The sequence below is a fragment of the Osmerus mordax genome, chromosome 10, assembly GCF_038355195.1.
Source record: "Osmerus mordax isolate fOsmMor3 chromosome 10, fOsmMor3.pri, whole genome shotgun sequence".
In the NCBI taxonomy this organism is placed as follows: Eukaryota; Metazoa; Chordata; class Actinopteri; order Osmeriformes; family Osmeridae; genus Osmerus; species Osmerus mordax.
This window is the reverse complement of record NC_090059.1, coordinates 16,180,862-16,204,296: the sequence shown is the minus strand read 5'-3', so window position 1 is coordinate 16,204,296 and position 23,435 is coordinate 16,180,862. Positions and strand designations below refer to the sequence as shown.

Below are 23,435 nucleotides of genomic sequence, written 5' to 3'. Positions count from 1 at the left end.
CTCTCTTTGTGTGTGTGTGTGCGGACCATCTTTCTGTGTGTTGCTACAGGAACACCCAAACACTTTTTCATATGCCTCTACAGAGTGAGTATATGATTTTGTCTAAGTAAGTGTGCCTGTATCACAGTTCCTTATCTACTATCCACCCACCACCAGCAACGTTGTGTCCCCTGCCCCGCCCCCTCCACCCCCCCTCCTCCTCCTCCGCCTCGCCTCAGTGCGTGCCTGGCGGACTCTCCGCGGTCTCGACAGCCGAGCTGGTCGTTGCCCCGAGCGCCGAAGAGCTGTCGCCTCTCGTTAGCGTCGCCATGCCGACCCAGAGTCCTGCCTGCCTGCTCCTTGATTAAAGAAGCGAGGTGGAGGGGCGCAGGGAGGAGGGACGGAGGGATGGAAGGAGGGAGCGAAAGGGGAGGGGAGGTGAGGGGAGGAGAGGGAGGGGTGTGTGCCTACTCACTATCCCCCTGAGCTGCTTTTAAAGATCAGTGATTTGGTCAATTGGTCTGGCAACTCCAATCCCACGGAAGGTCACTGATGACTCAATGGACCAGTCAGAGAGGCAGGCTGTTTGTCAGAATATGTGCGTGTGTGGTGTGTGTGTGTGGTGTGTGTGTTGTTGCTTGTGTGTTTGTGTTTTTTGCGTTGTGCGTGTGTTTTACGCACGCACAACGCAAGTTCGCTTGTGAAAGTGCCGCTCAAAGTTGACTTTACCTCAGTTGACTTTACCTCGCGCAACCACAGACTCTCCACATCAACCAAAACATGTTAGCAGATTCATGCCACCAGTTATTGGCAACTTGACAGACACATTTTTTTTTTTTATGTCTGTCTGGTGTGGTCTTTTATAGTTGAATATATAGAAGTTAGTCGACATGATGTTTGTTTGAAGTAGGCCACAAGAAGTGTGGTCATCATGTTGGACAGGGTCTGACCTTGTGGTGACCCCCAGCCGTCTGCCTCTGCCCTGGTGAGTCCACACATCCCTGGGGGGCACAAATACTCGTCGCACTCTCAGTGATGTCACTTCCTATATGCCCTGCCCTGGGCACAGCTGTCCATCTCCGGCCAGTTTTCTCTGACCAAAGGGAAGTCTGACTCGCCCCATGGACAACACACACACACACACACACACTGTCCATCTGTTTTGGACTGTCCTTCATTCACCTTCTCAAAATCATGAATAGAGGACTCTATCCAGTTTAGCAAAGCTGCTCACAATTACAATTGAGGGCTTGCTTAGTTACTTAGATTATTTTAGCTGTAAATCATCCCAGGCACTGACAGCATGGATCAGCGGTGTGTGAACTAGTAACTTACAATAGGTTTGAGGCAACACAACGTCCAGACATTTGCCCAACAGATTTTTTTATAACACAAAAATGGAGCTTATCATTTACATCAACAGTGGTACGATTGAAGGATGTGTCATTCTGTGTTTTTCTATTTCAAGAAATAACTAAAACGATAACTACTTATCTAAGACAAGAGAAAGGAGGCTTGAGAGACTGCATGTGTCTGAGCCAAATGAGAGAAACAGAGCAAGAGAGAGAGAGAGAGACACACACAGAGAGACAGAGAGAGACACAGACAGAGAGAGACACAGAGACAGAGAGAGACACAGAGACAGAGAGAGACACAGACAGAGAGAGAGACAGAGAGAGAGAGAGAGAGAGAGAGAGACAGAGAGAGAGAGAGAGACAGAGAGAGACACAGACAGAGAGAGACACAGACAGAGAGAGAGAGCGAGAGAGAGACAGAGAGAGAGAGAGAGACAGAGAGAGAGCGAGAGAGAGAGAGACAGAGAGAGAGAGAGACACAGAGAGAGAGCGAGAGAGAGAAACATGAATACCCTCTGGCTATAGCTACTCACTTGTTTATTTGCGGAGGGGGTATAAGGGGGGGGGGGGGGGGCGAACATATGGTCTGCTAAAACATGGGCTTGTAGTACGGAGGCTGGGAGACCCCAAGGGAAGGAGCTGAGGGTCCTGGGTGATTGGGCCCTGTCTCCCTCCATTCCTCCCGCTTGGACAACCAGCGATGACAGTCTCTCTCTCTCTCTCTTTCTCCCCTCCTCTCCCCTTCTCCCAATGGACAGCTATTCCTCTCCAGCTGCGCCCCCCCCCCCCCCCTTGCGTTGCTGCAAGTCACACCCAGGGAGGGGGTCTGGATGCTGGGGGTCCTGAGGTCGAGGGGGCTGGGGGTTCAGAGGGGATGCAGCTGGGCCTCTGACTGACACCATCTCCTGGTCCCTGGTCCCCAGAGTGTGTCTGAGGGGTGGCCTCCGCTCTCAGCTCTGCCGCTGAGGGAATAGCATCTCCGGTCTCTTCAACAGGGCCATGCTGTTATCACGTTCCATGTGTCGTAGGTAGCAGCTAGCTGGTTAGCCATTAGCATGGTGTGCTGTTTAGGTTTGGACATGCTGGTATTGTGTTCCCTTGGGTATAGCTTGAAGACAGCTTCGTATATTTGCTAGATTACTGTCATACGATGAAGGATTAAATAAGTGTGAGCACTGGACATGATGTTCTGCCTTAATGATACAGCTTGTGCTATCTGTAACCCCAAGGAGCGCAATGTTTTGGTGATTTGGGCAGAGGTTCTCCATGAGCAGAGGAGAACTTGATGAACGAAAAAAACTATTCTGTATGTATTCATCCGTTTGTCAGTGCACTGGGACACACACACACACACACAGGCACAAACACCCTCCAGGTCCATGTGTTTACGGACACACACACACACACACTCCCAGGGTTCAAGGCGTTAATGTACACACAAGCACACCCTGTGGGTCAGTGAGTTGATGCGCAACACACACACACACCAAACAAACACACACTCCCCATGGGGTCAGTGCATTGATGGACACGCACAAATAAACACACTCTCACTCTCTCCCTCACACACACCCGTGCGTGCACACACCCTGCAGGTCGTGGTCAGATTGACAGGAGTACTGATGCTCTGTGACAGAATCTGCTGCTACCCTTCATCTCCACTTCCTATTCCCCCGTCAGGTGACAACCACAGGTGCCCTGGCAACAGAGACCCCGCCTCCTTGGGATGCACATGGGGGCAGCTGTGTACTGGAGGGGCGGAGGGGGGTTTGGAGGGGGGCAGAGAGTGACACGATGATATGAACCAAGAGTGTGAGCACCAGCTGCTTCCTGTCACAGTCTGACTGGAGAGGAGTCGCGAGTGTCAACACCACATCTCCCCACACTGACAGACATATCCATGTCGCTACTTCGGCTCCACATTAGATGATGGCTCAATGGTGTGTCCTTCCATATGAATAACTTTGATTTCTGTCCGTCCAGTTCACCTGTTGTGCAGGGCTACACAAGCTTCCCTTGGGCTTGTATCTCATGTGTGTTTATGGAGTTGGAGAGTGGAGAAGGGCATGGATATCTGGAGAGAAAATCAAGAGAGTCATCCATCCAGTCATCGTGACTGAACTGTGATATTTGCCCTTTTCAGACATGAACCAGGCCCATTTTTCAATGTATTTTTTTGAGGGGTTTGGAACTTGGCCATTACTCGTCTGCCCTTCCTCACGGTAATTGTGAGGATTCATTTGAGGGTAAAGCTGAACATGTGTCAATGCAGACTCACTGGGCTGTTCCCTCGCTCCGTCTAAGGGGGTTTCACCTTTGAGTCTCTGTCAAGACTGAGTCATTGACGTGTTCAAAGAGGTCATATCCATATCTGTTGGCAGCATCAGAACCTAAACAATATAGAAGACACCGAACCACCAAAGATATTTCAAGTTGTTTTTAACTGAGACTGTGTGTGGTTAAAGCAGGGGTTGGATGCTTGAGTTGTTCTCCTTTGAAAAATGAGGGGAAGGAGGAGGGAGGGCAGCTGAATAATTGATAGTGGCTGAGAGCGATATGAGTTTACTTAATGTGCCTGGCAGCAGTGGCTAAGAGAGGAGCTGTTAGCTATTCCTCCCCGGGCCGTAAACTCAGGCGGTCGAAAAGGCACGAGGAGAACACACCTGGGCAGAAGGCTATCGTTTAGTAGTCCAAACAGCACTCTCATCTGGCTCCATCCAGCCATCCTTCCATCTTTCCATCCATCTACGTACCTCTCTTTCTACAGCAAGGAGTCCTATGGGAGTGTGCGCATAGCTATGCTTCAAAGACTGCATACTGGAGATGTTTTATCCCATTAGCGTTGCACCGTGTGTGTGTGCGTGTGTGTGTGTGTGTGTGTGTCGGAGATGCACAGCTGGATCTCCCCAGCAGCAGTGTGTAAGCTGCCCTCAGGTTCCTGTCTCTGAGTCTTAATAGAGTGCTCCTGTCATCATCCCAGCTGCCCCTCCATAAGGACCTCTCTGCACAGCTCTCCCGCTCGGCTGAAAGAGACACGCTCTCACCAGGATCCTCCGCACTCTTACCTCCACCGCACACACTGTCGTCTCCTTCAGACTCTTCAGTTTAGCATGTCATCACGCTTCCCAGAAGAGAAAGTGCACTATTGCAGTTGGCTTGTGTCAGGCCCCAGTGTTTCACTGTTTTTCCGTAGCTTTGGATTCAATTCGAAATCGAGTTTGAAAGGGGATTGGAGCTTAGTGACGGACAACGGACTGTCCTTTCTCTCTGCACTCAGTTAAACTAAGGAAGGAGGAACTGATGTCTCCTTCCAAGCCTGTCCAAAGCAGCTGAACCAAACTCATTTCATCTGACACCACCTCCTAAGTGTCCTTGCTTTGGGAGATGGATCTCTCTTCTTCTCTGTCTCGTCTCCATTGAACATCTCCTCTCCTGCCCTTTCCCCTCTCCGTCCCTCTTTCTCTTTGCAAAACCTGACATCACCTCCCAAGTGTCCTCACTTCAGGAAGAGACAAACCTCTCCCCCTCTCTATCTCTACTCATTTCCTTTACCCTCTCTCTCTCTCTCTCTCTCTCTCTCTCTCTCTTCTCCATCTCACGTTCGCTCCTCTCGTTCCTCCTGATTTACCAGACATGCTCTTCTTCCCCCTGCTGTCACATTTGGTACAGATGGTTAGGCCCTATGGAGCGGCCTGTCAGTCTCCATTTGCCCAGCGCCGTGTGACAGCGGGCCTGATGGCTCGTGAAGGCCCCCGACTCCCTCAGCACACGGACACTGGCATTTCTCAAAGGGGCCCGCACACTCCTCCCACACAGCCAGAGGAGGAAAATGAAGAACCTGGAGTTGACCCAGAGCCAGCCACAGGCTAAAGAGACACGAAGGGAACGAGCAAGGGAGGGATGGAGGGAACGAGGGAGGGATGGAGGGAGAGAGGGAGGGAGGGAACGAGGGAGGGATGGAGGGAGCGAGGGAACGAGGGAGGGATGGATGGAGGGAACGAGGGAGGGAGGGAGGGATGGAGGGAGGGAGGGAGAGGAGGAAAGGGAGAGGAAGAGGTAAAACTGAAAGTTAGTGAGAAGGAGGGAGAGGAGAGGAGAGAGGGACTGAGAGAAAGGGATTAAGTGTAAGATGAGAGACGAAAAGAGCGAGAGAGTGAAGAGAAAGATAGCTGAGAGAGGCAGAGAGAGAGAGAGGGGGCGAGAGAAGGAGAGAGAGAGAGAGAGAGCTGTCAGATAAGACACGCATCCGTCACTGCCGTTGGATGTGATCTCACGGCTCAAGTCAGTAATATATCCAGCGCTCTGGTGCTACTGCACTAATCACTTCCCTGAGAGCAAGACAGGGCTGCGCTACACGCCAGCCTAGTGTATGTCAAACCAAGCAAAGGAGAAAGAGTTTCTATCCACCCTGAAAATGTACTTTAACCTGACATCTATATCCAATCGTACCCACAATTTCAGTTTGTGAGCCTTTGTATTTTATTATTTACTGGTTAAAGTTAATTATACAGCTGTGATATTATTTAAAGGACACAAACTAATCTGTTATTTGACAAAAAAGGGGAAGGTGGGTCATGGGTCATTCTTGTCTGACAGCTAACCAGTATGTACAGTGTTTCCTGCAGCACGCGTCACAGCATGGGTTGTCTATTTTACAGGTCTGCTCATCCGGAACAATCTGACACTTAAACTGACAGATATGGAGAGCAGAACGATCCCCACGCGCCTGATAGACAGTTTGGTTTTTGAACAATTTCTTTGTATAGCTTCGGCTAGTTGTCATTCTTGTGTCAGTCAAGTCGTGCGTTTTGTATAGACTTAGGCCTATATTAACATTAAAAACATTATAACTATAAATGTGCATATTAGAAAACTATTTAGAATAAAGTAGGTTTGTAGCTACTCGAGACAGTTCTGTGTCAAATAATTTATTTATTTCGACTTTACGGACAGATAATATAAAAAAAGTATTGTGCTGAAATATGAATGTGTGGCTAAAACCAATGTAGGCTATCCGTGTGCATGACTGAATTACAAACGTATAAAACCAAACCGCATAACTTCAGCAGGCTATTAAAATGTTTAACTGGGCCACTGCACGTCTGTGCTGCACAATAAAGTGCACCTTGCCCATATTCAGAGACATATTATTTCATATTTTGAAGCTCACACTTATCCCCACAGTAACGCAGCATGGAATTCATCCAACAGATAAAACAGGCCTATCAGTTTCACTCGCGCGCAAGCAGGTGCAGGAACAAAGAAAAATCCACCAAAGAATGATGACATTTAATTAACCACATTTTGTTTGGCTTCTATGATATGACAGAGCTAATTAAGTGGCTTAGTTACTGATTATCTCCAGCAAACATTCAAATAACGAACATCTAAGGTACGTTTAGACTTATTATCATGGTAAAGATAGTTTTGTATGACCTATGGTCAAAATCATGTAAAATGTATTATATTTTAATCTAGCTATATATCTATACCCTGTGGAGAATACTTACCAAATTAAGTTTGCCAGAATAACATAAAGTCTCAAATGTTCTTAAATTCTCTAATTCCATAAATGTTGAACCAACCGTTGTCAGTTATCTATATAGTTGAAGTCGTTACTGTATATTGTTGCTGCAAGGTAAAGGCACATGTGACGGTACCGGGGAGGGAGGAGGCGCTGCGGTGTTGTGGCGCCCCAAGGCATTGCTCCCAGTCAATATATATCTCCCAAACACTCTCTATCGTGCTCCCATTTGAGCGGAATATGCGCTGTCCGCTTGGTACCCGTAACGCAGCGAATTGACAACACACCAGAGACACTCACGGTAACGGACCAGGTAGGAATACACGTTTTTCTCCCACTTTGAAACACCATATGGCATTCAATTAATGTGACATTTGGAAAAATATGGAGTTTGTTTATCTGTAGCCTTGTGAGGAATGCGGGGAAATGCTTTATTCAACCTCCATAGCAACTGGCAAGAAAACATTTAGATACACGACCTTGTTCAAAATATGTACCTTGTTTTGTGTAAACATTTTAACATATTTTGAACAGGCCTACGTATCCTAGGCTATTTCATATAGGATACCTATTTATCATTTAACCTATAGAAAAAGTTTTTGTGCAAATTAAATTGTACTGGAGAGGCCTAATTAATGGCAGTTTTAATAGATCTACAATTGTAGTACTTTATCAGTAGCATTTACTACTTTTGAGTTAATGTGTAAATATTTTATGGGTTGCAGTTATTTAAAGAAACTTGAAATACGACTTGAATTATCTCTGATAATTAACAGTAAAGTATAATTCATCAATAGTGACCCCTCATAAACACAAGCGCATTTTGTTGGCTGTTGATGTTATTCAAATAACTGACACTTCCAGTGAGTCAAGTTAATACAGTTTGTGTCATATAGATTGCACATATCTATAGAAATGTATACTGTTAAAAGTCAATTAAATGTAATTTTTGGATGTATATATACACTGAAATATGTTGTGAATAAAGTTTTTAACACGTTTAACACGTTAAAACAAGATTCTAATCTCTAGTCTTCCTTTTTTCAAGGCTGATTCCTCCACAGACTCAGAAGACTCAAGATCATCCCTCACTCATCACTACTCTCGCAACCATTTTAGGTAAAGCTACACTTTACATGTATCAGAGAGTGAATGTGGAAATTCTGTGAACCATTAGCAAATGCCAGCTACATAAATACAGACTGAACATGCTCAAAATGCTTAATGTCCAACTCATATTTTATATCAAACTCATGATACAGAAGAGGTCAAATACACTAATACAACTGCACGATAACACACTATAAAGAATCGTAGTCTTTAACACAGTTAATTGAAATGTACTCACAGCGAGTAAATATCCATCTGATGATATTGCCTTTTGGAACACTACCCCCTCCCCCCTCCCCTCCCATCGCCTGATATCGGTTTGTTATTGCACGCAGCTTGTCAATGCTTTTAGTGAGGCCAGCCTTCTTAATTGAAACAATAGTTGTTAAAGCTGAAGCGATCAGGCTTGCCTGACCATGAGCCCTAAAAGCTTAAAACAAGGCCGTAGGGCCTGGAAGGGGTTCGGGGTCGAGGCAGGGGTGTAGGGTGGGGTGGCGGTGGGGGTAGGGGAGTGCACAGCACAGCTGATAACAGTGTCCGGAAGAGGGAAAAAGCAACTGTAAAAATGATTTTTATTGATTGGTTCCTAATAGCAGCTGTTAGGCACTGTTCTTTGCTAGGAGCGGGGGGTCAGTGCCTCAGGGCTGGGCAAGCCAGCCAATCGAATGGGCCGATACAATCGCGCTTTACTTGTGAGGGGGTCCAACCAGGACGAAAGTTGGCGAGCGGCCTGCCACCCTGTGTTAGAGTCAATGATTGGCTGATCAGAGTCGAGGTGTATTTGACACTGACTCTAGTCACTGAGTCTCCCTGGCTAACTTCTCAATGAGACACCCGCATGCTGCAGCGATGGTTTACTCACCACAATACCGGCACTCTTTAAATCAATTTAGATCTCAGGAGATAAACATTGATGACAGAGAATTATGTTTAAAGCTTAATGAGGGAGTACAAAGTGGCTTTGTAAAGTTGTACTTTTTTTTATTTTTTTTTGCCTCTGACTTGACCCAAACTGTTTCTCTGTCTTTCATTCCTGTTTGGCCTGAAGGAAAATAGAAACCAGAACCCTCCCAGTCACAGGGGGTCTCTCAGCATGAGGAGCAGCCTCGCTAACATGCTCCTACAGGGGAAACCCAGCGGCTTGGCTCTCAGGACAGAAACTTTCTATTCTGTTTTCTTCTTTTAATAGAAAAAAATATACACCATTAATTTCGGCTAGCGCTCGAAACAGTTTGAGAGAGAAAGAGCGAGGGAAAGCTGAATGTGTTTGAAATATAATATATGTATAATTTTTGATCATTTGAGATTACAATAAATCGTATTAAGAGGATGTTTGAAATAGTCGTTGCGGATAATAGAGTTTCTCAAGTGTATCAAATCTGATTCAGATTTTTGATGTTAAATGAAATTTCATATTTAATCTACGGCTGACTGATTTGACTTATCTCTGGGATAATTAACAAATTACATGACAAGAAGTCTGTAATTGTATTAACTTAGTGTACTGTAGTAATACTTTAGTTTACAAAATCTCGTAGTTTTTTTTGAAAAACTGTTTAGTAAAGAACACATTTTGGAATACATCATGTATATATGTATTCATCATTGCATTGTTTTTTCTGTAAAAATATGAGCAGGTGAATATGTATGTAGGTGAAGATAGAAGCCACTGCATTTTAGCTCTGAAGATTCTGCATTTATTGTTGCATGATAAGTTGGAACACTTGAACACTCATTATTTCATGCATTTATTTGTTTGGAAAAATGTATATAGAACAATCTTTACCTTAATAGATCTTGTTTTTAAATCAGTAAATCATTTAATATTTATAGTAAAAATATCTTTACACCAGATTAAAGTTTTCTATCTAACAGTTTTCAGAGCAATTTAGGATATATACTGTTTATCTATTATTTTATTTAAAATTTACTGAGTAGTAGTGAGTGAAGTCTATGATATTGTAGACAACAAAAAAGTTACGTAAAAATTCTGTGTCTTCAACAATCCACTGGGATATCAATATTGAGTTTTAATCAATTAGAATTGTTAGAATATCGTATAAACAAAAAAAAAAAAAGGGGGAGAAGAAAAAAGCAGACAGAAAGAGCAGTTGAACTTGGGCGATGTGCCTTGACCCAGATCTCAGCACTGGCACTAACGACGCCCTGTGGGCGCGATGCCAGGCTCTCATTAACAACCAGGGCCCACACCCCCAACCCTCTCCCCTCAACGCCCGCCCTCTGCCGCCCTCACCCTGGCCGCGCCGTGCCCATAACCGGCCTCCAGGGCCCAGCCCTCCAGCCCAGGCAGGCCCGTGAGTAAGGCCCCCTGCACAGGTGCTGAGCCCCCTGAGGGCCTGCCTGTTTGCCCCCCAGCCCTGGGCCCTGCTAGTGCCTGGTGCTGCACTGGAAATAATGAGTAGTGGCAGGTACAGTGAGAACTGAGTGTTGTGACACCGCCCCTTCCCCCTCCCCTCCCCTCCCCTCCCCCTCCACACCCCCAAGTTAGGTTAGTGGCTACGAGGCTCAGGCAGGCTGCACATGACTCACTACACTTACACATATGCTCATGCTGATACACAGCACCCCACGCGACCACATCCACAAACACTCAAGATTCATTAACATTCTTGTTTTTGCCATATGGTCCACAGCACAATGGCTTGTCTCTCATTTAATATGTGTTTTGTTCACTGTAAAGAACCAAGATATGAATTTAATGGGAAATGTAATATATTGTATAATTTTTCAGTAAATTTCTTTAAAAACATTTTTACTTACAAGCACTGTTAATTTTCTATCCACAGATTGAGCTTCAGTCATACGCAAAAATCATGCAATTTATCCCGCTGACTTGTACAGTCTGAAGAACCAGAGAAGAAACTCTGTTCTGCTGAATCTATCCTGGAAAGTCCCACATCAAACCTTTTATTCAGCAACAGCAGCACAGTGCGACTCTTATCCCAGCCATGTCTAAAGAGGACCATGGCTGTAAGGTCATGTCAGCCTGCAAACACAAGGAGCGCAAGCCCAAGAAGCCCCACTACATCCCTCGGCCCTGGGGCAAACCCTACAATTACAAATGCTTTCAGTGTCCCTTCACCTGCATGGAGAAATCGCACCTGTACAACCACATGAAGTACAGCCTGTGCAAGAACTCCCTGTCCCTGCTCATCGAGTCCGACTGGCCTTACAAGAAAGGAAACATCCTGCACCCGGACCAGCTCAGGCCTCTCCAGCAGGCACAGGGGCTCCGCGGGGCCGGGAAAGAGGAGCCAGGGCCCGGGGCAGGGCCAGAGGAGAGGCCCCGGGCACGGAGGCCCCTGGAGGATGAAGGAGAGGAAGGGGAGAGTCAGGGAGGAGATGAAGAGGAGGAGGAGGAGGGAGACGGGGCGGAAGTCATTGGCATGACCAGAGAGGCCTCCAACAACAGCGGCAGGGAGTCGTCGTCTGAAGGGGCGACCAGGAAGGCCAAGCGGGCCGAGTCGGAGCTGCTGATGGCCGACATGTTCTCCCTAGAGGACCAGCTCCTGAGGGCTCGCTCAGTGGATGTGGAGGCCCAGCTGAAGCACTACAAGCTGTCCAAGACCAGCCTGACGGCTCCCGGACTCCTGTCAGAGCAGTGGAGGTTACTGGCCACCAGCCACACTAAGGCCAAGCCCGAGGTGGCCCAGCCTCGAGTGGGCAGCTCCATCCCCTGTTACCCTCCTCCCCCCAGCCTGGCCGACTACCCGGACCCCACCGGGCTCAACCTGTCTGTCCTCGGGGTGGGCTACCCGCTCACCCCTGGCCTGTTCTCCTACGTCAACTCGGGCCTCCCCACCTCTGCCAACAGTCTCACGGCCCAGACCCACGCCCAACTCGCTCAGCTTCCCTTCCTGGCTTCGGCCGCTCAGCTCATGCACCCTGCCTCCACTGCACACCCCCACGCAGACAGGACCCTCCTGCCACCTCGATTCTACTACCCCTTCCTTTGCGAGCACACCTTCGGGGGAGGAGCAGCCTCCGCACAGAGCGAGGCCAACAAGGGGCTTAAGACCTCCACCAATGGCCTGGAGTCCAGCCCCTCCAGCTTTCAGCCCAAAGTCAACCTGTGGAAGGTGCCTGCCCTGAGGCCGAGCGCAACTCCTGCCTCCCCTGCTGCCTGGGCGCCCCCCCAGAGAGAGTCTCCAGACCCCAGCTACAGGGCGGGGGACAAGCTCCAAGAAGCAGCCAAGGAGGGGAAAGCAGGCTGGGGCCTGAAGAGGACAGGGGCCCCCTTGGGGATCCGCGAGGCCCCTGTGGAGAAGAAGCCGGCGCTGGGATTCACCTTGGACTTCCTGAAGAACATCCAGAACAACACGTCTATCGCCGTGGCAACGGACAAGCTTCTTCTCCACAGCAGGTGAGATATTTTCTGCTTGTTGTGATCACATGTTTGCATAACGTCCCCCCCAAAAAAAAAATTGGGGATTTTATCACGTATTCTTATTTTTATTCACTTTAGTTTTCGAACCTTAAGATGTGAAACCGTTTCAAAATAACTCAAATTAATTAGCGTCCTGTTCTTTTTGCAGTTTCCATCGCGCTCAGCCTCAGTCCCGTCAGCTAGACCAGTGGTACTCAGACCCCCCTGCCAGCCCCAACAGTGGGTCCTCCTCCCCACCCCGATGCAGCCAACCCAACAGCCAGGACTCTACCACGGGCCGAGGGACGGGGGACGCATCCTCCCAGTCGGCCGCAGCTCTCCTCAGCGACCTGTCCAAGGCTCTGCAGGAGTACCAGGAGGCTGAACGCAAGATCTCCCACCTGGAGAGAGAGGACACCCCTGCTCAGGGACACCTGTGGGAACACCTGAGCAAAATACGCAGTGAACTGTCCCACATCCACCAGGCTCTGGAGAGGACAGCCCGCCAGAGCGAAGGACCCCTGGACCTGTCGGTCAAGAAAGACCCGGCCACGACAGAGACGGCTGCCGCCGGCGACCAGGTCGCCACGAGAGACGCGAGCCTCCACGGCAACGCCACGTCGGAAACGGAGGAGGAGGACGAAGAGGCTGACGAGGAGAAAGAGGACGAGGAGAACGAGAAGAAAGCCATGAAGGCCTCGCTGGAGAGCCGCAAGCAGTCGTTAGACATGCTGATCAAGATGAGCCGGGCGGGCGTGACGGTGGTGAAGACGGAGGTTCTGTCTCCGGGGGGATTGAGCCTGAGGACCGGTCCAGCTGAGGCCTTGTGGCCCGGTAGAACCACCAAGTGTGAGGCAGACTCCAGTGTGCTGCTCTGCCCTGACGGAAGGCCCGTGGTCTTCACTGACATTCCCTCCTCTGCCGCCAAAACCACAAAGAGGCTGCCCTCCATACAGCGACTAGAACAACACTGTCCACACAGCCCTCTGACCGCAACGGACTCTTAAACAAAAATGTATTTTATTTAAGAAACAATGAAACTGACTTCTGAGAACTCTCCAACACTCGCAACACTATTTCATTGATTTAATTTGTTCTGTGTAGTTTAATGTCCAGGCAACTGTATCACCATTACTTTGAAACTTTCTCTCACAAAACAGACCCTTCCTGAGCCCAACTGACACAATTATGTCGATGCTTAGCACCTTATGAGTAAAAGAATGGATCAGAAGAGAAAAAAATAAGACAAAGAAGTCGTAATAATGCACTAAAACAGCAAGTTCTGCTTTTTTGAGATGTTAATTGTTGAGGATTCTCTGGCAAACTAAAAACAATCTTAGCCAGTGCTTGAACCTTAACAAAAATAATTAATATGTGCACTTATATGCACTTAATATTTAAGCTTCATAAAAAATGTGAGAAACTGCTGATAGAAAATCCTTTGATGTACATAATGTAATTTTCTTCATCAGTGTAAGTAAAATGAATTCATAAGTAAATGTTATGTTTTATATGGAAATGTGTTGTTGAATTGTATTATTGTGAGTTTGATTAAAACAGTGCACAGTACACCACTGTAAGAAATGCACATGTATTTGAATAAACAAAGATATTATAAAACCATGCTGCTGCTCTTCTCATTTGTAGTCGCATATTACATATACAAAAGAACTATGAAGAAATATGCTTCACATTTTTGGTGATTTACTGCTCAGTGGATAAACTTGCCATTGATTAAAAGTACAACTCTGATATTATGTTACACTGTAACAATACAGTGTCTAAAAAAGCAAAGTGCCTTTGTAGAGGTTTATTACATTTACATTTAGTCATTTAGCAGACGCTCTTATTCAGAGCGACTTACAGTAAGTACAGGGACATTCCCACCCATTATACATTATGGATTATACAGGTTCTGATAGTACAGCTGGAAGACAGTTTATACACAGTGGCATGGCCTCTTCTCACACAGTAGGGTGTGTGGTGTGTGTGTGTGTGTATGGTGTGTGTGTTATGTGTGTATGGTGTGTGTGTATAGTGTGTGTGTGTGTCATGTGTGTATGGTGTGTGTGTGTGTGTGTGTGTGAGGTGTGTATGTGGGGTATGTGTGTATGGTGTGTGTGTTGTGTATGTTTGAGGTTTGTGTGGTGTGTGTAGGTGAGGTGTGTGTGTGTGGTGTGTGTATGTCTGAGGTGTGTGTGGTGTGTGTAGGTGAGGTGTGTGTGTGTGGTGTGACAGGGCTAAAGGTGGTGTAGCTCCCTGAGCTAAAACAGGGTCACCTGTGACTGGTTCACAGCCCTCCTCCAAAGGTCAGGACTGTGAGGCAAGGGGCTCCAGATTGGCAGGGGAGAGGAGTGCCTGTCAGCCCCCAGGAACGGTGGACTGCACTGGGCCGCCCTGCTCTCCCTGGTCCCCTCCGCGCCCTCACACCTAGCCATGGCGGCAAAGGTCAACTGCCAGAGCTACAGTGCCCAAAATGGTGAATGGTTTGGTTGTGATGAAGAGGTCAAAGATGCCTGTCTGTTTTCTTTACTCTATGGGTTAGTTATATAAACAAGTGTCACTTTAATCATGTTCGTTCATCTGACAAAATTAAACAATGCATTCCTACCACTATGTTACTTTCTCACCTTACCAGGAGTTCATGTATTACAGATTTTTCTTTCATGTCTGTGATACAGACTATTACAAAAAGTTTATTAAAAAATGATAGACTTTTTTTAAAGAACACTTCAAACAACAAAACATCAGTTAACAAACAACTATCTCTAGCTTTGTGGTTACAGGAAGACAGGTTTCATCATTTGTTTGCCTATAGCGCCCTCATGTGGACAAAAATAGATAACAGCAGCGTCAGCCTGGTCCAATCCTTGGTCGTTATTCACATGTTCAGATCAGATTCTGTGACACAATGATGGACACTTATAATGATGGTGGGTGTGATAATTATACATCAATGCATGCTAGGTATGATGCTAACCCTAACCCTTTGGTCATTTAATCCAAAACACACATGCTAACCCCTTTGGTCATTTTATCAAAAACACACATACTAACCCCTTTGGTCATTTACCCCAAAACACACATGCTAAGCCGTTTGGTCATTTACCCCAAAACACACATGCTAACCCCTTTGGTCATTTGATCCAAAACACACATACCAACCCCTTTGGTCATTTTATCAAAAACACACATGCTAACCCCTTTGGTCATTTTACCCAAAACACACATACTAACCCCTTTGGTCATTTACCCCAAAACACACATACTAACCCCTTTGGTCATTTGATCCAAAACACACATACTAACCCCTTTGGTCATTTCATCCAAAACACACATACTAACCCCTTTGGTCATTTGATCCAAAACACACATGCTAACCCCTTTGGTCATTTTACCCAAAAACACACATACTAACCCCTTTGGTCATTTTACCCAAAACACACATACTAACCCCTTTGGTCATTTACCCCAAAACACACATACTAACCCCTTTGGTCATTTGATCCAAAACACACATGCTAACCCCTTTGGTCATTTTACCCAAAACACACATACTAACCCCTTTGGTCATTTACCCCAAAACACACATACTAACCCCTTTGGTCATTTAATACAAAACACACATGCTAAACCCCTTTGGTAATTTACCCCAAGCACACATACTAACCGCTTTGGTCATTTTATCAAAAACACACATGCTAACCCATTTGGTCATTTCCCCCAAAACACACATGCTAACCTCTTTGGTCATTTACCCCAAAACACACATACTAACCCCTTTGGTCATTTCATCCAAAACACACATTCTAACCCATTTGGTCATTTCCCCCAAAACACACATGCTAACCCCTTTGGTCATTTTATCCAAAACACACATGCTAACCCCTTTGGTCATTTTATCCAAAACACATGCTAAGCCCTTTGGTCATTTCCCCCAAAACACACATGCTAACCTCTTTGGTCATTTACCCCAAACACACATACTAACCCCTTTGGCCATTTTATCAAAAACACACATACTAACCCCTTTGGTCATTTACCCCAAAACACACATACTAACCCCTTTGGTCATTTCATCCAAAACACACATTCTAACCCATTTGGTCATTTCCTCCAAAACACACATGCTAACCCCTTTGGTCATTTTATCCAAAACACACATGCTAACCCCTTTGGTCATTTTATCCAAAACACATGCTAAGCCCTTTGGTCATTTACCCCAAAACACACATGCTAACTTCTTTGGTCATTTACCCCAAAACACACATACTAACCCCTTTGGTCATTTCCCCCAAAACACACATGCTAACCTCTTTGGTCATTTTATCCAAAACACATGCTAAGCCCTGTGGTCATTTACCCCAAAACACACATGCTAACCCCTTTGGTCATTTACCCCAAAACACACATGCTAACCCCTTTGGTCATTTACCCCAAAACACACATACTAACCCCTCTGGTCATTTGATCCAAAACACACATTACAGTAACAAAGTATTTGTCCTTTGTTACTTCCCATCTCTGACGTAGACCCATCCCAGATCATGGCTAACATGCAAAAACACTGTAGTGAAAGTCTGGGAGCTGCCCAGATAACAGAACAGCGTTGCCTCCACCACAGCAGCTGTTTGGTCAGACTGAACCAAGGACAAAGCTCGATGAGGATGGATCGTCTAAAAGATACTCTCTCCAAGGCTGTCTTTACCCCCTCTTCTCTGATGTCTTCCAGGGGTGGCCTGCACATGTCTCAGATCGTGCTGTGTCTGGTCACCTTCGTCCTGGCCGCCATCCAAGGAGAGACCCAGCACACCTACTGGAACTACGCCCTGTTCGTCTGGGCCTTCTGTCCCCTCTTGACCCTCTTCGTCACCATCATCGAGATGTTCGCCCTCAATATCCTGCTGGGTTTCTGCATGGACTGGGATGACTTCACCACGGGCGTGGCGATGTCCTCCGCTCTCATGACCCTGTCCATCTTCATCATCTACGCCAACTTCTACGCCTGCCGTGTTTGTTTCTATTCCTGGGTGGTCAGCGGCTTCGCCCTCCTCTGTGGCGTGTTGTACACCCTCGAGGTGATCAAGGATAAGTTCCTGGACGGGAAGACAGGCAGCTACCTGGCAGCTCTGCCCGGCTTCTGGAAGGTGCTGGAAGCTTTTGTCAGCTGTATTATTTTTGTCTCTTTCACAGGCTACGATGGAAAACTGACCCTGATCCTGTGCCTCATAGCTTACATCATTCCCTTCCTCATCATTCCTTTAATCATTGCTACAAACATCCTAAAATCCCTCAAGAACTGTTTGCCGTTTAACATAGACCGCTTCACTTTTATATTCTTAATCATATCTGTGGTGCTTTATTGCTGCACTGCACTTGCCTATCCAATCTACATCTTCCGGAACAATCCTCGACCCAGTGACTGTCCAGGCAGCTTCTGCATATGGGCCATTCAGTTTATTGTGGCCTTTATGACATATGTTAACCTGATTTTTTTCATAATAGACCTGGTTTTTACCCTGCTAGAAATATGTGGTTTTAAACGAACATAGTTAAACAAAAATGTATAATGCTGACCTCTGGTTGTGGGAATGTTAAAAAATTTTGTTTGTTCAATAAATACATTAACACAGAATACTTGTCATCTTTTGTTGAAAAAGAAAATACTTGCTGGCCGAAGAGGAGCTTTCACAAGGAATTCTAAGCGCAGATTTTTCATCAAGAAATGTTTATAGAAAATTATGTTTGTCCCACTGGCTTTTGCTCTGTTGTTGGTTCTAATGCAAAATACTCTAGTGAGTCATCAAATCAAAATAAAAAAATCAAATCTAAATTGATTTGTTTAGCCCTGTTTACAAGCAATATCACAGAGGGCTTCATCCGCCCATAGAACTGCCCCTCAACCAACCTAAACCCTCAAGGAAGATAAGGAAAAACTCCCAGAAAAACTCACTAGAGGAGAAAACATGGAAGAAACCTTGGGAGGAGCAATTCAGTGAGAGATTTGAATTTGAATAACGAGGAGTGGCTTGTAGTTTATAGAATCCTCCGATGATGTCTGGTCACGCCTTTCAGGAATAACTTTCAACTCCAGAGACATCTTTGGCAGAAATGGAAGAACTCTCATGGTAGTGGTTACAAGGAAAAAAGAAAGTCTCGCAAACTTGTCAACTACCTGGAGGAAAACCAGACAGCAACCTGCACGATTCACAAAGTCGATTGAATTTAGACCGTGAAGATGTGTGGCCCATTCAAGTCCCTGCGCAACTGTCTGAAACTGGTGGAGATTATCTTCAGCGCTTTGGCATTCATCATCGTCCTCTTCAGAGGCAGGATGGTGAATCCCTACGGCGTCTGGTGTGAGTTTGTCTGGGTGTTCTGTGTCGTCGTTCCCGTGGTCATATTGGTGATGGAGCTCATGCTTTGGAACGTATTGCTGGCTGCGTTTCTCCCGCCCTGGGACGACCTGACGTGCGGGCTCACCATGCTCTGCACCCTCATGATCACCTCGGCAACGATCATCTTCGCCGTGATCTTCGCCTGTCCCTATTGCATCGTCAGCATCCTCTGTGTCATCTTCTCCTTGATTGCTACGCTGGCTTTCCTGGTGGACGCCGTGATGGCCAAGATGAAGTGTCCTGGGGGGTATCTGTCCAACTGCAGGGGCGTCCTCAGGTTCACCGAGGCGTTCGTAGCGTGCATCCTCCTCACCGCCGCCGCCAATTACTTCCTGCAAGTGGAGAGGAGATTCCATTATCCGGCGATGGTGTTTTGCGTGGTGGTTTACGTGGTCTGCCTGCTTGTGACTGTGGTCATTATTGTCCTTCATCTTATTAAGCTGTTGAGATGCCTGCTGACATTCGGGATGGAGATTCTGGAACTTGTGTTTAACGTCGTCGCTGTGTTGTTGTACGTGATTGCTGTGATTCTCTGGCCCATCTATGGTTTCAGGTATTATCACACTTACCACCCGCTCCATTGTCGTGACTGTACCTACATAGATATGATTGTGGTTCTGATAGGGTCCATTGTCAATCTGGTGCTCTATATTGTGGACCTGGTTCTATCCATCTTGGCTAAACTCAAAGCCTGAACAGGCTGCGATTATATTTAATTGTATGTGTTACCTCTGTTTTTTGCCTGTACCTGTTTACACAGAGTAACCTGAGCATTTGGATTTCTTTCAGGATTTATCAAGTTAATTGAATTGAGTCTCATCTTGGCTAAATCTGAATTCTGAGTATATTGTCACTTACTACTAGATAAACTATGTGTTATGAAAATTCACTGATATTCATATTTTACAAATGTTGGATTAAAAAAATACCTCTATGATCAGAATTTTAAGTTATGGAAACATGTTGTTTGGAATAAAATGTTTGCCTTTTTATTTTCAGTTAAGAATAAAATGGTTGATACTGTATCGCACGGTCAAGCAGGCATTGAAACAATTTCATACAAGTGATAGTATGCAAATGACTGACACGTGCCACATACACCTATAAAACTAGAATAAACACAATGGTTTTAATGAGGGAACCAGTTAGTTCAGTTGAATGTAGCCCTCCATGGAAATGAACTAAGATAGCTGATGCAAATGTTTACTGTATTTACCAAAGGAGCACACAATGCATAGCCTCCTGATTACTGTTTATAAAACATGCTTTACAGTTAGACAAGGGCGATACGTTATGCCTTGAGTCATTTGCCTCCTGCCAGGCCGTCTTTGAAAAGAAGATTTTGTTGGATTAATGGTAAAAAATAAAATATAACGTAGTATTATTGTATTACAAAATCACAGTGTAGTGAACTGTTTGAAGGCTTGTTTCTCAGACAGAGAGAAAGCCAAATCCGTAATTTATATCAGAGAAACACGGTTTGAATGTTGGACTAATTACTCAACATATCTCAGCTCTCCTCTGGTTCTTCAAACTGGGCGGTCTCCAGAAGCCCCTGAAAGCAGAAGTAGTGGGAGTTGCAGTACATAGGCGGTTTGTTTGGACAGGACCCAACCATTTCTGGTTTCAGTGAGGCAAAGGGGTTGGGCCCACTGCCTTTCAAGTCCATCTCCAACTCCAACAGGATCTGCAGTGAGTAGGTCATCTCTGTCTCACTGTGGGAGGAGGAAAGAGGAAGTAAACAGGGAGTTTCACGTAAACACGGGACAGAAACCCAGAAGTGACTGAGAGAATGTGTGATTGAAATGAATACATTAATACAATGCATGATTTAAGTAAAATTAGCTTTGCTGTGCATTGCAAAGGATTGGACAGTAGACAGCTGACATGTTTAGGTAATGGTGAAGATAAGGTGTTTGTTGTGATCATGTAGAGAGCAATACCATACTGTTGGGGGTATACAAGACTCTTACTTCAGAGCAGTGAAGAAGGAGGGGATCTCATAATCTCTTAGGAGCAGTAGTGTCGGTAACCACCCCTCATCCAGGCCTTGGCTTGCATCAAAACCTGTAGGACAAAGGAAATCAAAACAGCTTAGGCCAGATAAGACACATAACGTCATCCTACACATTCAGGAATTAACCCCTTATTAACAAGTCAAGAACAATTATGCTTAATAGTGTTCTTATGTACGACTTTTCAAAGAGCTACGTGAAAGAGCTTCTCACCTGGGTGAAATCCAACCACCAGATCAGGCTTGGCCGCTTCCTCTTTCTCCACTAGGTCCTCCCAGAACTGGTGGTAGAGGCCCTTGTAGGCGCTGATGTAGACCCTCTGTCTGGGCCCGAATGCCCTGAGAGGAGGCCTCATAATGGGGCCTTCCACCACCTCCGGCCCCACCATCACCACCTCCAGACCCTGGTGCCCAGGGAACATGCGGTTGAGCTCGTCGTAGTCTGTCAGTCTGGCCCCCGTGGTCTCACTCTGGCCCGCTCCTACCAGGTGGATGGTGAGGGGTCTGGAGTAAGGGTTCAGGCCAAATAGTCTCAGCCCTAAGGCAATGCTGAGTGGCCTGGAAAAGAACTCGCTTGAGACTCGCCACAGCGACTGCCTCAAGTCATCGTCCTCTGGTCTGGGCCTTCCGGCGTTGTTCCACAAGTCTATCATGTTAGCACCAGCCATGATGGCGTCCTGACGGGGGGTGAGGTCCCCCTGCATGGCCAGCCAGTCGTCCCAGGTTTTGACCTCGGACTGCGGGCGTGACCACTTCTCTGTGGGGAACGGGAGGTCTCCTTGTCGTTGAGAAAAAAAAGACAGAAAAGGAAAGGGAAGCTTTTATCAGTTGAACCAAAGTTTTCATTTATATTTAACAAATTGTATTTGAGGTGATCAGAAAAGAACAGATGGTAAAACTATTGGTTCACCAATTGTAGCATTAAAGCTTTTAGCCGACATGTTCACTGGGACTAGATACAAATAACTGGACGTGTTTGGCCCCTCACCTTTAAACACTAGCCAGTCCACAAATCTGTCAATGGATATGAGGCGCAGCTGTGAGCAAAACGTCTTGTGCTTGGGCCAGTCAGTCTTCTGACATTGTTTGCAACAGTAATACACATTTAGACATCTGCAACGTAGGGAAAGAGAGAGAGAGAGAGAGAGAGAGAGAGAGAGCAGAGGGAATAGAAAGGAATTAACAGAAAGAAATGCTTCTAATTGAAGTGCTTCTAATTGAAGCTCCTCACTGGGATTCAACTGCACGTATGAAACATGAACATTGAACATGGTTGTTTTCTGTTGCACTGCACCTCACACAACGCTTCAGTTTCTGTGTGTTTGAAAGTTGACCAGGCTTCGTTTCACAGTTAGCACAGAACCTGTACGATTCCTCCATCTTCTCAAACATCTCTTTCTGAGACCGGAAGGCCATGGGTTTGCCTTTAGCCTCTGGGGCAGTCCTACAGTAGTGAGAGAGGAGAGAGAGAGAGAGAGAGAGAGAGAGAGAGAGGGGGGGGGGAGAGGGAGACAGAGAGAGAGAGAGAGAGAGAGAGAGAGAGAGAGAGAGGGGGGGGGGGGGGAGAGGGAGACAGAGAGAGAGAGAGAGGAGAGAGAGGGGGGGAGAGGGAGACAGAGAGAGAGAGAGAGAGAGAGAGAGGAGAGAGAGGGAGAGAGAGAGAGAGAGAGAGAGAGGGAGAGAGAGAGAGGGAGAGAGAGAGGGAGAGAGGGAGAGAGAGAGGGAGAGAGAGAGAGAGAGAGAGAGAGAGAGAGAGAGAGAGAGAGAGAGAGAGAGAGAGAGAGGGGGATAGGGAGACAGAGAGGTGTGTTATTGTGTTTTAAATTAATTTGGATGAAACATATTCATACATGCTCATATTTATTTCTCTACACACCTGACTGACCAGTTACTGGCTATTTTAAAACCTGTCCTTTCACTCATGTCTATTCTTAGCTTACAACATGTGTCTGCCATATATAGAGGAGAAATAAGGGGAAGGTTTCAGTGAGGAATTACTACAATGTCACAAATGAGACCTAATCCAAATCAAAAGTATTTAATAAAATTGTATGATTTCATCACTCATAAATGTCCTGTAAAAATCATGCATTTTCATATCTCTTGTTGTTCTTAAGGACTCGAAAATGAACTGTTCTATAAGGGTACAATGTCAACAGAGGTATCTAAAAAGTTTGGCCTTTACTTATGACTATGACATGCATATTCAAATAAAATAGTTTCTACTCTTGTGACTTCAACGGTCCATGTCTCCCGATTTAGAAGGCTGTCCATAACATACGTCGTCAAACGTTTTATTAGGTAGACATTCAAATACTTTACGTCGGCATGCAAATAAGAGCATGCGACTGGGGAAAGGCCGGCGAATGTTGCCTATTAAAACTTCAAAAGCGGCTTACCTCTGGGATTCTGTCATTAGGATTTCTTTGGTGACAAGCGTTGTTGAATGATTCTCTTTGCGTGGGGTAGGCCTACTTAGATTCGGACCGCCAACTGGAGACTCCAAGTTTATACCACCTGTGCTCCCCCTTCTAGAACAGTCTGACAACTCGAGACGATTCCCGAGAATTCAGGTTGTTAAGGCAAGCGCTGTTATTTTACACAGCCTTGCACATATACTCCTCTCACACAGCACAAATGTACAAAAATGTAAACAACAAAAAACACT

The 23,435-nt window shown here is 46.1% G+C and overlaps 4 protein-coding genes across 4 annotated transcripts; 3 read left to right on the top strand and 1 right to left on the bottom strand.

Annotated features, from left to right (window-relative positions):
* Positions 1 to 10,937: 10,937 nt before the first annotated feature.
* Positions 10,938 to 13,362, top strand: prr35 (proline rich 35). The gene is made up of 2 exons (XM_067244056.1): positions 10,938 to 12,352; positions 12,525 to 13,362. The coding sequence occupies exons 1-2, from the start codon at positions 10,938 to 10,940 to the stop codon at positions 13,360 to 13,362; spliced, it is 2,253 nt and encodes a 750-aa protein (XP_067100157.1).
* Positions 13,363 to 17,022: 3,660 nt separating this feature from the next.
* LOC136950043 (myeloid-associated differentiation marker-like protein 2) lies at positions 17,023 to 17,907 on the top strand. The gene has a single exon (XM_067244129.1). The coding sequence runs from the start codon at positions 17,023 to 17,025 to the stop codon at positions 17,905 to 17,907; it is 885 nt and encodes a 294-aa protein (XP_067100230.1).
* A 686-nt stretch (positions 17,908 to 18,593) lies between these two features.
* On the top strand, positions 18,594 to 19,543 carry LOC136950960 (myeloid-associated differentiation marker-like protein 2). The gene has a single exon (XM_067245495.1). The coding sequence runs from the start codon at positions 18,594 to 18,596 to the stop codon at positions 19,446 to 19,448; it is 855 nt and encodes a 284-aa protein (XP_067101596.1). The 3' UTR covers positions 19,449 to 19,543.
* Positions 19,544 to 19,716: 173 nt separating this feature from the next.
* On the bottom strand, positions 19,717 to 23,301 carry LOC136950267 (putative protein MSS51 homolog, mitochondrial). Its single transcript, XM_067244484.1, has 6 exons — positions 23,167 to 23,301; positions 22,062 to 22,211; positions 21,756 to 21,880; positions 20,982 to 21,545; positions 20,727 to 20,820; positions 19,717 to 20,468 (listed from the first exon to the last, which is right to left on the bottom strand). Exons 1-6 carry the CDS (start codon positions 23,181 to 23,183, stop codon positions 20,264 to 20,266), a joined length of 1,155 nt encoding a protein of 384 aa, XP_067100585.1. The 5' UTR covers positions 23,184 to 23,301; the 3' UTR covers positions 19,717 to 20,263.
* Between the last annotated feature and the right edge of the window lie 134 nt (positions 23,302 to 23,435).

Bases quoted from the DNA above. Each gene is read 5' to 3' on its own strand.
- LOC136950043 (XM_067244129.1), top strand. From the start codon at position 17,023: ATGGATCGTCTAAAAGATACTCTCTCCAAGGCTGTCTTTACCCCCTCT.
- LOC136950960 (XM_067245495.1), top strand. From the start codon at position 18,594: ATGTGTGGCCCATTCAAGTCCCTGCGCAACTGTCTGAAACTGGTGGAG.
- prr35 (XM_067244056.1), top strand. From the start codon at position 10,938: ATGTCTAAAGAGGACCATGGCTGTAAGGTCATGTCAGCCTGCAAACAC. The intron at 12,353-12,524 runs GTGAGATATTTT...TTCTTTTTGCAG, and splicing joins AAGCTTCTTCTCCACAGCAG to TTTCCATCGCGCTCAGCCTC.
- LOC136950267 (XM_067244484.1), bottom strand. The intron at 21,546-21,755 runs GTGAGGGGCCAA...CTCAACGACAAG, and splicing joins GGACTGGCTAGTGTTTAAAG to GAGACCTCCCGTTCCCCACA. The intron at 20,821-20,981 runs GTGAGAAGCTCT...TTTGTCCTACAG, and splicing joins GGTGGTTGGATTTCACCCAG to GTTTTGATGCAAGCCAAGGC.